The 13,558-nt window shown below is 42.7% G+C and overlaps 2 protein-coding genes across 9 annotated transcripts in view; one reads left to right on the top strand and one right to left on the bottom strand.

The window, feature by feature from the left end:
- Positions 1–7,695, bottom strand: part of CLCN3 (chloride voltage-gated channel 3) — an 86,091-nt gene extending 78,396 nt beyond the window's left edge. The window contains exon 1 of one of the 2 annotated variants that reach the window (XM_053255382.1): positions 7,394–7,695. The gene's annotated coding sequence lies outside the window, so the exon portion shown is untranslated. The remainder of the gene's footprint in view (positions 1–7,393) is intronic. The other variant, XM_053255385.1, reaches the window with a different exon arrangement.
- A 1,379-nt stretch (positions 7,696–9,074) lies between these two features.
- Positions 9,075–13,558, top strand: part of NEK1 (NIMA related kinase 1) — a 70,744-nt gene continuing 66,260 nt past the window's right edge. For 3 of the 7 annotated variants that reach the window (XM_053255374.1, XM_053255378.1, XM_053255372.1), the window contains exons 1-3: positions 9,077–9,389; positions 13,126–13,273; positions 13,353–13,449. In XM_053255374.1, the coding sequence (XP_053111349.1) occupies positions 13,157–13,273; positions 13,353–13,449 (214 nt within the window). In that variant the 5' untranslated portion in view covers positions 9,077–9,389; positions 13,126–13,156. Of the gene's footprint in view, positions 9,390–13,125; positions 13,274–13,352; positions 13,450–13,558 lie in introns of all 7 variants that reach the window. The other 4 variants (XM_053255375.1, XM_053255376.1, XM_053255379.1 and 1 more) reach the window with 3 other exon arrangements.

Genomic DNA, 13,558 nt, shown 5'->3' with positions numbered 1-13,558 from the left:
CCGTGCACATCCCTAGAAGAGGATACTTCAGGACAGGAGGAGGAAGAAGGAAAGTTTGATTTTGTGGTTTTCTTTTCTCAGCACTGAGTATAATATGCTGTGCCATTGCTGCAATGATTATTTGGTTTTGCCGGATCTCAGACTGACAAAGGCAGAATTTGGGTGCCTACCATTCTTGGGTTTTTTGTTTGTGAGATAGTGTTGTGGTGAGAAATGGACAGTGGAAGCTCTCTGCCCGCTCTGTGAGATTTCTTGGTGATGAACTCCATGTCTGGTCTTGAGATTAACTTGTGCTTCACTCACTGCTCTGCAATCTGTATTTCAAGGTGTTGTACTCAGTCAAAATGTAGCTGCAGTCACTCTAGTTAAGCTTAATTATGGCTATGCTTGCTAAGGGTGCTGCTGTGGCAGTAAGGAAGTAAGGAGTCATAATTTTGTGTGTGTGAGAAAGAGAGAGCAACTTTATTTGTTTATTTAATTTATATACTACCTGACTCCAAAGGCTCTAGGCAGTTCACAAAAATAAGCTCAACAAAAACACTGCAGTGCAGTGGATTCTGGGTCAGCTATTATTCTCTTTTTAAAAAATCATTTTCGTACTTTATGTGAAATATGTGTTCTGTGTTGGGAGGAACAGATTCCCTTTTACTGTGTGCTTCTGCAGTGTTTTTCTAGGCAGGGTTCCAAAATTACAATACAATGCAGTGTTTTTCAGGGCAGGGTTGCAAACTGCAATGCAAAAAGAGAGAGCAAGTACACTGCTTTGGGCTCCTTGGAGGAAGAGTGGGATATAAAATGTAGATAATAATAATAAAAAACTTGTCTGTGCCCTCTGAGTGCAGCTTGTTCTGGCCATAAGGAACAATGGAGAAACTCCAAACATCCTATGGTTCCCCATGGGTAGCTCCTACAGACACCAAAGCAGGTTGTGTGGTAGGGCATGATGGGTGCTATCTACCACCCAACCATCAAAAGAAATGGGCAAGCGGGCAGTTCTTAACATTTTAAACCTTTCCCCTTTAAATAATAATAAAGAAATAAGGAACAGAATGAACAGAATAGAAACATCAAAATATTCAAGGATGATAGAGTCAAAGATGAAATCAAGGAAAAGATCAGATGAAACCTTCAGAATGTGAAGAAGATCAATAAAGTATACTCTGCTGTAGATGAGAAATGGAAAGGGATAAAAGCCATATTAAAGGCAAGTAACGAAAAACTGAGAAACACCAAAGTTTTGCCAAAGAAAAGGTGGACGACCTCTGAAATCCTCAGTTTAATGGAAGAAAGGAGAAAATATAAATAAATACCACGAAGTTCATAAATTTGTAAAGCGGAAAATAAGAGAAGCCAAAGAAAAATGTTTGTCAGAAAGATGCAAGGAAATTGAAGATCTAGAAAGGAAGCACAATACTTTTGGTGTACACAAGCAAGTTAAGGAAATGACCAGAGAAAAGACGACACAATCTGATAGAATAAAAGATAAGGATGGAGAAATTTTATTGGACTTACCAAGAATACTTGAAAGGTGGGAAGAATACATTAAAGAACTGTTTGATGACAACAGAAATGAACAAAATCTAGTAGTAGTGAGCAGGGACCAGAAATAACACACAAAGTAGAATATGTGATAAAATACATAAAGAAAGGAAAGCTGTCGTTCCAGACGAGGTATCAGTTGATCTCCTAAAGCTAATAGGAGAAGAAGAGATACAGCTTCTGGCGGATCTCTATAATACTATATATACACAAGTAGACAAATGTGTTAGCAACCCTCCACGAAAAAAGAAGAATCCACAATTGTCTCTGAAATAACTTGAAACTGACAAACGTAATTGGCATCAATCATTGTTTATTCCGCATTTAACAAAAAACAGACTTTGCTTTAGATGCAAAAGAATATTTCAAATAATAACACAAATGAAAATGCCATGGACAAAAATGATGGAACCCTTTACCTAATATTTTGTTGCACCACCTTTGGAGGCAATCACTGCAAACAAGCGATTCCTGTAGCTCTCAATGAGACTTCTGCACCTGTCAACAGGTAGTTTGGCCCACTCTTCCTGAGCAACCTGCTCCAGCTGTGTCAGGTTTGAAGGGTGCATGTTTCAGTTCTTTCCAAAGATGTTAGACAATTCAAATCAGGGCTCATAGAAGACCACTTCAGAATAGTCCAATGTTTTGTTCTTAGCCATTCTTGGGTGCTTTAAACTGTGTGTTTGGGGTCATTATCCTGGAGGACCCATGATCTGCGACTGAGACAGAGCTTTCTGACACTGGGCAGTATGTTTTGCTCCAGAATGTCTTGATAGTCATGAGATTTCATTGTCCCCTGCACAAACTCAAGGCACCCTGTGCCAGAGGCAGCAAAGTAGCCCCAAAACATAATCGAGCCTCCTCCATGTTTCACAGGAGGTATGATGTTCTTGTCTTTGAGAGCTTCATTTTTTCGTCTGTGGACATAGAGCTGATGTGACTTGCCAAAAAGCTCCAGTTTTGTCTCATCTGTCCAAAAGACATTCACCCAGAAGCATTGTGGCTTATCACAATGGGCCAAATTGGGAAGGGCAGTATAAAAATGCAATAAATAAATAATAATAAATAAAATGCATTTTAGCAAATTCCAGTCTAGCTTTTTGATGTTTTTCTTTCAACAGTGGAGTCCTCCTGGGTCTTCTTCCATGGAGCCCACTGTCACTCAAAAATTGACGAATGGTGTGATCAGACACTGATGGACCTTGACCTTGGAATTCAGCTTGTATCTCTTGGGAAGCTGTCCTTGGCTTTTTGTCTACCATTCTCACTATCCTTCTGCCCATTCTAGGGTCGATTTTCCTCTTGCGGCCGCATCCAGGGAGGTTGGCTCCAGTCCCATGGACCTTGAACTTCTTAAGAATATTGGCAGCTGTTGTCTCAGGAACATCAAACTGCTTGGAGATGATCTTCTAGCCTTTGCCTTTAACATGCTTGTCTATAATTTTCTTTCTGAATCTCCTCAGACAACTCTCTCCTTTGCTTTCTCTGGTCCATGTTCATTGTGGAACACACGATGATCCCAAACAGCAGAGTGACTACTTTTCTCCATTTCAGTAGGCTGAATGACTGATTGCACAATTGGAGACTTTTATGATATCATTTTATTTATTTATTTATTTATTTATTTGATTTTTATACTTTTATGATATCTATCTATCTATCTATCTATTTATTTGATTTTTAGACTGCCCTTCCAAAATGGCTCAGGGTGGTTTACAATACGAATTAAAGAAAACAGCTAATTTGAAAAATCACTCTAATTATTTGTGATCTTTTCTAGGGGTACCAACAAAGGTGTCCAAACTACTTTAGAATATCTTTGTAGAATAAGCAATACTTTCTCTCTTTTCACACTTGCTTTGCTTTACTCCACAACATATCAAAGGCATGCAGGTATATATGGGACAATTGCTTTTCATTTAATCGCTTTTCAGGAGGCATAAAACACTTTTTAAATTAGCTGTAAGGGTACCAACAATTTGTCCACATGTGTAAAACCAGAATTATGCCACATGAATGGCTGGAATCGACGTTTATATTGTTACCTAAGAAAAATACGCAAAGGACTGTTCTGAATACAGGACCATAAGGCTCATGAGTCATGCATTAAAAATATTCCTGTAGGTTATCCACAACAGAATTTACAAGAAGCTAAAGACTGATATAAGTGAGACACAGTATGGGTTCAGAAATGGAATGGGAACAAAAGAGGTATTATTTGGAATGAACATTCTCATACAAAGATGGCTTGATATGAACATAGACATCTATATATGTTTCATAGATTATGAAAAGGTCTTTGATAAAGTGAGCCATGAACGGACTCATGGAAACATTGAAGAGCAAAAACATCGATGACACAGACATTCATATTATTGGCATCAAAAGGCTGTAGTCTGCATTGATGGAGAAATGACAGAAGAGAGTGACATTCAAAGAAGAGTGAGACCAGGATGTGTTCTATCACCTGCATTATTCAACATGTCTTCTAAAGCAATATTTACCAAAGCATTTTTTGTACAACAAGGTTGTATTATTATCAATGGCAAAGAAATAATAATATTCATTATGCAGAGATACTGTCGTGCTAGCAGACAACATAACCAATCTGCAAAATCTTTTGGAATGCATAACCAAAGTCAGTGTAGAATATGGGAATGAATTTGAGAAAAACTAAGTACATGGTCATCAGCAAAGGACCTCCCATGGCAATAAACCTAACAATCAACCACAACCGAACTGAAAGAATTTCACATTATAAATACTTGGGAACATGGTTAAATGAACACAATGACAGTACACGACAAACAAACACCTGGCTTAAAATGGAAAGAGCGGCTTTTGTAAAAATGAAGCATCTGTTCTGTAATAGGGATTTCAGTAAAACTAAAGTGTGCTGTCGAGTTGGTGTCGACTCCTAGTGACCACAGAGCCCTGTGGTTGTCTTTGGTAGAATAAAGGCGGGGTTTGCCATTACCTCCTCCCACGCAGTATAAGATGATGCCTTTCTGCATCTTCCTGTATCACCGCTGCCCAATATAGGTGTTTCCCACCTATATTGGGAAATATACCAGCGGGGATTCGAACCAGCAACCTCTGGCTTGCTAGTCAAGTCATTTCCCCACTGCACCATTAGGTGGTCTTAGGGATTTCAGTACAGAACTGAAAATTCATATGGTGAAGCGATACATCTATTCAGTCTTGCTTTAAGGAATGGAAGCTTGACCCTTAAAAAAAACAAAACAGAATATGAACAAACTAGAATCTTTCAAGCTCTGGATATATCAATGTATATTAAGAATATCATGGGTAGATAGAATTACCAACGAGGAAGTTTTGAGAAGAATGGCAAAAAAGAAAGAGCTAATTAACATCATTAAGAGAAGAAAACTTGAATATCTTAGCCATGTTATTAGAGAGGAAAAATATTCCCTTCTACAGTTAATCATGCAGGGAAAGATTAAAGGAAGAAGCAGCGTCGGAAGATGTAGAACATCCTGGCTGAAAAATCTGCGGGAATGTTTGGATGCACATCCTTATAACTTTTTAGAGCAGTGGCATCCAAAGTCAAAATAGCCTTAATGATAGCTAACCTCCGATAGGATATAGCACCTGAAGAAGAACCTTTCTACAAAACCCCCATAGGGGAATTTGTTAAAAATTGCCTGCTTGCCCATTTCTTGTGGGTTGGGTGGTAGGTAGCACTCATCATGCTCTAGCAAACATCCCACTTTGGTGTCCCTAGGAGCTACCTATGGGGAACAATCAGGTATTTCAAGTTCCCCCTTTGTTCCCTATGTGTGAAACACTTGAAAGGTTTCAAGTTTGTTCTGTCAAAACAACCAGACTAGTTGTTTTGACGGAACATTTCGACCATTTGTGTTTTTTCCGAGCCCAATACAGACCACAAAATCAGTTTGGTGAATATCCCTCAAAGTATCATGTCCCTAATAGTCTCATGGTCTTCTCAGCAGATAAGAAACCTCCCCAGAGTTCTTTGCCATTTACAGCACACTCGAGGGGAGGATGTGTATTAATGTTGAGCATCTTGCAATGCCAAAATGTAGAAGTTAGTTTTCAGTGACAAATTAAGCTTCCAATTGCAAACAATGTTTGCCTAAAAATATTAATTCATAAGGGAGTGCTTCTATGAGCAAAACCCCATAGATACTGGGATATCCGAAGTGTAAATGCAAGAAGTTCAACTCAGGTAAAAATTTCTTTTCTCACCCCTTACCTATCTCCCATGCCCACCAATAATCTGCTTTTAAGGGTTGCTCAGCCTCCAGAGCGAACATATGGTGGGGTGGGGGGAGGTTGCCACAGGGGGATCAACAAAGGGGATGAAAATCACAAGCTCATTTTGCAAACAGAACTTCTTTTCAGGGGTGTAACTATAATAGGGCAAGGGGAGACAGTTGTCTGGGGGCCCACTGCCTTGGGGGGGGGCCAGAAGCAAGTCACTTGACTGACTCTCCCAGCTGCGCACCCACCCAGGCTTCCTTCAGCAGAATTAACTTGAGTGTTAAGACCTGGAGCTACCAGAACAGCATGTCTTTCTCTAGTACCATTAAATGACTTGCATCCTCCACAATTTACAAAACCTTTTAAAAATAATTTAGGATGATGTTTTATTGTGGAACATAGTATTTTTTATACATATATATATATATACACACACACACACACACGCACACACGCTTTTTGTTACCACGATTCAGCCTCATTTAAGATTTCTTTACTTCATGAGCTGAGCTTCAGTGGGTGGGGGGCATTTTAAAATCTTGTATCTGGGCCCACTCCAACCTTGCTACACCCCTGCTTCTTTTACTTATGCTGCAAGTGGTGAGGATTTAACTTAAATTGCAAACTTACTGTTGCAATTTAGTCTCAGAAGTTCAAGAACCTAATTGGATTTATCTATTTCCTAATACAAAAGGAAGTGACAATCACTGCTAAGGAATACTCTCTAAGATACTAAGCATCTCATAATGCAGAAGATGCTGAAACCACATTTATGAGACAACAAACTGGCACTAATATATCCCTAGATATAACAGCACAGGCTTATTGCCATCAGTAGCCTTTCTTACCTTACCCTATCACTAGAAACCAGAAAACTGGGATCACCCTGATGAGATTTTATAAGAGATTTCCCAAACACTGGACAAGACCGCGCGCTCCACGCAAGTCACCTGATTTGCAGAGTTTAAAAGAAGGAGCAGCTTTGATTATTTACAGCACCTTTAATCATTTACAGCACAAGTCTATCTATGCACATTTACTTGGAAACAAGTCCTACTGCTTCATCGGGACTCACACCCAAGTAAGATCGCATCCTTACAATATTAAGCGACAGGGTTCCTAAAGATGGTGAGAACAATTGCCTCCTCTTTTCGAAGAAGGCCGCCGGGTCGCTCTTCCCACATGGACATCTGGCGGTGGGGGGGGGGGGATGTCGGAGAAGAGGGCAGATGCACGGGAGGGGGGGCGGGGAGCGCAAGATGAGGCGGCGCAAAGCTAAAGCCTCTCGCCGCTAGCAAGGCAAGGCTGAAGCGCTAAGCATCCCCGCTGCAGACACGCCAACCTCACCCAGCCTCCGGGTCTCCAACAAACCCTCCACCTTGCTTCACACGTTTTGTGGCCGCCACCCAGCAAACCCAGAAGCTCCTCCCTCCACCCCAGGGAAACGGGGCGGGGGGGAGGAGATGAGAGCATATGAGTGAGAGAAAAGAGCTAAAAACTAGGCCGGCGGTCGCTCCACCCCACATCTCTGTCCTCAACTCTCCCCCCACTACTCAAGCACCGTCATGATGCCAATGGACACCCATTCCTCAGCCGAATCCCGCCCTACCTGGCCGTGTGGCGCCTCCTGGTGATCCCCGGAGGGGGACTCACACATCCTCCTGCTGCTGGGCCGGGCGGAGAGCCTGGTCCTTGCGAGAGAGGAGGAGCCGAGCACGAAGAAAAGGACAAGCAGGGATTTGGTCGAAGCAACACAGTCCCCCCGCTCCGAGGCCGAACTCAGACCGCGAGCGGCGCCCGCACAACAGAGCCACCATCAGGCCACAGCAGCCCTCCCCAGCAAGGTGAAGGCGGCGCCGTCGCGCTACCTCGCGCGCAGGCGCAGTGAGTGCCGCGAGACCCCAACATGCGTAGCAAGTCCCATAGCCTGCGAACTCAATAGGACAGCATGCTTGCAGGTGGATGTTTGCCTTGCGCATGCGCCCCGCCAATTTGCCTTGTACAAAATTGCTGTGCCAGGTTGTTTGGAACCGCCCATTATCTTCCTGTTTGGCTCATCTAAGTGGTACTTCGGCTTGCTCGGTACGCGTGAGCCAAGGAGCGCACCCGGAGACTGCCTGCTTTGTGGGGCGGGGGGAGGGAGGGAGGGAAAGTCTGTGGAAAGCGAGAGATGACAGGGGGCAATATTAGCTGTTGCAGCAGCAGGCTTGTTCTGCTTGATGTTTTGCGCAGTGCCTTAGCAGGGACAGTTTAGGTGCTACATCAACAGGAGAAGGGAAGCTGTCTAGGATTCCCAACATCACTTTGCATAAGAGAGTGCACTCGCTGCAGCCTGTGCAGAGTTCGGCGCGCCTACACCCACTGATAAAGAATGTAGGGAGCTTTCTCTTTGCCTAGGATCGGGCTGCGTGTTATACATATGTATATTTGTATTTATATGCTTATACCGAACACATACACATAAGATACAGAATACAGCATTCGAACTTGCTATAGACTATTCTCACGGCACGTGCGTTTACCATTTCTCATACACTTCCTCAGCTGACAGAGCATTTTGTCGAGTCCATATTATATTATTTTTATTATTCATTTAAAAAAATCTTAGGAGAAACTGACTCGCGAATAATGCTATCAAGCAATGACTAAAGAAATTTTAAGCACACCGCCTCATACTCATATGGCAAGAATATAATGGTTAATAAGAGTACAGGAGATCAGGACTTCTAAAGAAACATGCATAAAAACCGGCAGTACCAGGTTTGAAAGAGTGTAATGGAACACGCAGTTCTCATCCGCAACACACAATTAGACAATGGGGGTGAGAATGGAAGGAAAGAATAAGGCTGTAACCTTTCAGGATTGGCCAGTCACCAGGAATCATCATCGGTTTCCAGATCACTGTTGAAAGCAAACTTGGAGATTGTATGTAAGCTCTTGGTATTATGAAAAAATTAGAGGGGGGCGGGGGGATGGAGCTTCAGAAACAGCTTCAGAGTCGGCAACCCTAGAAGTAAACGAAGCAGCAGACTTGCATACACGGGTAGGGCGGGGCGGGGGGAGGTTAATTATGCATGGAAATGTTCTGTAAATGCTCGAGTACTTTACAAACCCTACGTCCCTTCATTCTCTTTCTCAGCAGATATCCTAACTCGTTGAATAAGTATCACGTGCGATTACAACAGCCAATCACATGCCCTGCACCGCCTTCGGAACGCATGCTTCCGCCCGCCCCTTCTTACGCCTTCCACTTTGATCACGTGGGCCTCCTTTCGAGCGTTACCAAGGAGAAGCTGTAAGCAATCGCTACGGCTCTCCCTATCTGGCGCACCCGAACCCGATCTCGCCCAATGGCAATCAGAGTTGCAGGTCACCGTCCTATAGCAACACGAAAGGGGTGGGACCGAAGCTCAGGCTCGGTTGGAGCGGCTGAAAAAGGTTGAGGGGGGCTTCCCATGAGCCTGGGTCTCGGGGAAGCTCCTCGGCCTGTGAAGGTGGTGGGGAGGAGGGGCGCAGCTGCCGCTTTGCGGCTTGTGCTGAGAGCAGAGTGGCCCCTGCTTCTCCCTGTTTCCTGCTGTCGGTGCTGCTTTCGCGGCTATCGCCTAGTAAGTTACCTTGCTTTGTGCCTTGCTCCTTTTTTTGCCGGTGCTGCAGGGAAGGGTGTGTCGAGGCCGGGACCGCAGTGGCCAGTTTGAGAGGGGGAGGCGTCCTCTTTGGCGTTCAAAGGATCTCTGGTTCGCTGTCTATAAAAGACGGAATCGCTAATCTCTCTCTCTCCTTGGAGGCTCAAACCCAGGGGTATATTTGTAGTCATCGCGATCTTTTAAAGTTCGGTGTAATTAGTGCGAAGGAACTCCACGGCGTAGAAATCACAGTTCCAAAGACTAATTAAAAATCTCACTTTAACTTGTCAATAGGGAGAGTCTCTCCCTTTCCATCCTTGATTCGGCCTCTTGATCTACTCCTATGAAAGGTTTTTAAAAGAGTATTGTGATCATTGAGAGGTCTTTAGTGTTTACCTTCTGTTGATCTAATTCAGCGTGATGTAAGATGGTTAAAAACTATTTTGGCTGCTTTTCTTGTTGCTCTTCTGAGATGCCTGCAAGATGGTACTTGCGTGTCAAAATGAAGCTTTCTTTGTTAAATATGTGCTATTTAAGTAAACTGATCCTCCTTTTAATGAGGTTTACAAAATGTGAAATAAAACTACACATCACAGTCAAGGGGGGGATAATCTCTCCTTTCCTGCCCTATTAGTAGCATTTACCTATCTCAAAAGCCCTATGGAATGAAAGTGTTCTGGTAACTTCTGAAGTGTAAGAAATAAGTCTTGCCCTAAGAAAGGAGTTCACAACAAGCCTGCTATTGCTGAAGACTTTGGTTCCTACTAGCCACCAGTCTGTCTTCAACAAACAGGCCTACATGATTTGAGTGTTAAGGGTGTCTGCCATAGCCAGGTGCTTCTTGCAGTACCCAAGGTCCAGACGCTGTAGGACTATAAAGGTTAAAAGCAACATGCTTTAAACTTATGCTTGGAAACTAAATAGTTTGCTGAACTGGGAAGAAATGCGCTCCCTATGACCATAATTGGGCTCCTATGTTCTGGACCGGCTGAATAGTCTTCAAGAGCAATTCCATTTCAACAAACTAGTCTGAGCTTCTCAGTGTATGTAGGATTGTGGCTCTTTCACTCAGTACTGGGTTTCATCGGTGTACTAACTGAAGCTGGTAAAAGGCCTTCCCATCTGCAGACATCAGTTGGGTGTCCTGTCCTGGTAGCTGGCAAGATGAGGGAACAAGTTGATTTGAATGAGTCCCAGTTGAGCTAGTTATGTCTCTTGACCCTGACAACCTCCCTCAAACTGTACCTCTCTGCTGCAAAGTGTGGATCTTTGAAAGATCAGCCCTAGACCTGGAGCTGAGCATGCCACTGTCTCTTGGCCATCTTTTGTCTGATGCATTCTCTTCATTGGTGAGCAGGCATTGAAGGGCAAGGGTCAGGACCAACCCCTTGGGTGGGTCTAGCTCAAGGGGGACCATTTCTGTGGATTTGAGTTCCTTGGATTTGGGCCTGCACCTTGGCAGCTGGTGTTGGTGATGGAGATTTGTTTGGCCCTTCCCCCTAGGGCTCTGAGTCCTGGCTATCACTTGTAGTCTGAGCCATGACTTTGGACATTCAAAAGTCACAATAGGTCTAGGACTACCACTAAATTGTAAACCAGATCTTAAAGGATCTGGATGTGATCCATCCCAAGTAGGCATGATCCCATCTTGGATATTAAATGGAACTCTAATCTTTAACATGTCTTTATGGGTTTTTGTTTACCCTCATCTAGCTGATTATTGCACAAAAGCACCTGTTTAGAGATTCCACAGGAGAAAGGAAAAATTGTTGGCTGTCTTCTGCATGTTGAGCACACCAATTCCACTCCCACTTCTCCTAATAAACTTGCCCATTAACTTTCATGTAAAATTAAATTTTGCATATTAAATACTGTATTTCCCCAAATAGAAGACTACTCTGAATTTAAGACTACTCCTTTAAAAAAAAAACACTAGGGATGGTCCTGAAATGTGATTCGGCTTCCATATTGTGGCACAATCCTTTTAAAATTAAGGGCTTTCCCAGTCCCTTTAACACAGAGGAGAAGAGGTCCATCCCTGCTCATCCACTTGCCGCCACGTCTGTACTTGCGGCTCTTCCCCTAGCTATTGGCAAGCACCAGCAGTACTCTCCCCTGGCAGCCTATGCGTGACACTGGCACACACACACACAGCCTCCATAAATGTGCAGCGGCCATTTGCAAATGGCCACCACCACGTGCACAGAGGCCGCATCTGTGAGCCGGCATCTCGCACAGGCTGCTGGGGGAGAGTGGAACATAGGAAGCTGCCATATACTGAGTCAGACCATTGGTCCATCTAGCTCAGTATTGTCTTCACAGACTGGCAGCAGCTTCTCCACAGTTGCAGGCAGAGATCTCTGGTGCCGCTGGTGTGTGCTGATAGCTGGGGGGGGGGGAGTGGAGGAGGAACAGGGATGGACCTGTTCTTCTCCATGTTAAAGGGGCTGGTTAAACCCTCGATTTAAAAGGGATTCATGTTTCATGTTTCGGCACATCCCTTAAAAAAAACAAAACACCACGGGTTAAATACTGGTTGTACAAACCCATGTTTTTTTAGGAATGTACTGAAACACAGTAAGTCCTATCCCAAAAGGAAAAGGACTCTGAATTTGAGATGCTCCCCCCACTTACACACCCAGTTTCCAACATCCAAGAACTTGGGGGGAAACTTGTCTTCGATTCAGGTAAATACGTATGTAGAATGGAAGACTATATTGAACCTTGTGGGTTCAATATGTGAACCCACAAGGTTCACATAATTCAATATGTGAACCCACTGAATTATTCCCATGGAGCATAGCAGGAATCTTCCCAGTATTATCTGCTGATATCTACTATTCAGGTAGGAGCAAAGGCACTGCAAAACAAGGGCCTCCAACTCTTAGCCTACTCAGGGACTCCAAAAAGATAACATGGATGATAGTATTGAAAACTGCCACCCAGAAGAATAAATATGGATATTTTCCCTTTGCCTGTCTCCTGGTGATGTCCTCTTCCAAGGCAGTTTCATTCCCCAAGCCAGGCCAATGCTGCAGTTTTAAGCATGTTCTCAGAGGTCGAATAGTATGCATGTTGTTTGGAAATAGATCCCATTAGGACATGGTTGCAAATAAATGTATATGGAATTATAGCCTGCCTTGTGAAAAAACATCACTGAACTTAGCAGGACTTGCTTCCAGGTAAATAGGTAAAGAGTCAGGCTACATAACTGAAAAAAATACTGCTTTGGGAAGTTATTAGTGTTATCACTCCTTTTCTGACTTATGCTTGAGTTTTGACTCTGTGTACCAAGTAAACACATTGTTTGTTTTGTTTGTTTTGTTTGTTATTTCTCTTTGTAAACCGCCCTGAGCCATTTTTGGAAGGGCGGTATAGAAATCGAATTATTATTATTATTATTATTATTATTATTATTATTATTATTATTATTTTGCTTAGGTTAAAAAATATTTAGCTAGCTTCTGAGTTCACTTGAAAAAACATTTTCTATAATAACTTGGGAATAGATTATGGATGCAAATACTCGGAGCTTATTGAAACAGAAATGATTGCATTGATGGACTCTGAGAACTTATCATGAAAAGGGTTTTTTGAAGTTTTGATGGTATTAAAAAACAAACAAACCCAAAGTGATTTAGCAACTAATTTGCAATGTATATGGCAGGTAGAGCAACTTGGTTATTCCATTTAAATAGCATTTTCCCCTTCTCCCTAGCCCATGCATAAAGATGCCTTAGAAAAATACCATGGACAAATATATTAAGGTGCAAAAGATTGGTGAAGGATCTTTTGGAAAAGCAATTCTGGTTAAAGCAAAGGAAAATGGCAAACAATATGTTATTAAGGAGATCAATATATCTAAGGTGAGTTTCTGAGGGCTTTTCTTTTTTTATTCTGATTATTTATATTTCTGTTTTTAAAAACAATGGTTCTCTTTTTAAGATGTCAAATAAAGAGAGAGAAGAATCAAGGAAAGAAGTTGCTGTGTTGGCAAACATGAAACATCCGAATATTGTCCTGTACAGAGAATCATTTGAAGGTTAGCTTTTAAAATAACATGTCATCTGAAATGATGAATATGTGTGGCAGTATAACAAGTGAATTTGACTGAAGGGCCTGAAGTGGTGGGTTTTATTTTGTTCGGTTTT

Source organism: Hemicordylus capensis, chromosome 5, assembly GCF_027244095.1.
Source record: "Hemicordylus capensis ecotype Gifberg chromosome 5, rHemCap1.1.pri, whole genome shotgun sequence".
Lineage (NCBI taxonomy): Eukaryota > Metazoa > Chordata > Lepidosauria > Squamata > Cordylidae > Hemicordylus > Hemicordylus capensis.
The sequence above is the reverse complement of the archived record's forward strand: the minus strand, read 5'-3'. Positions and strand labels throughout refer to the sequence as shown.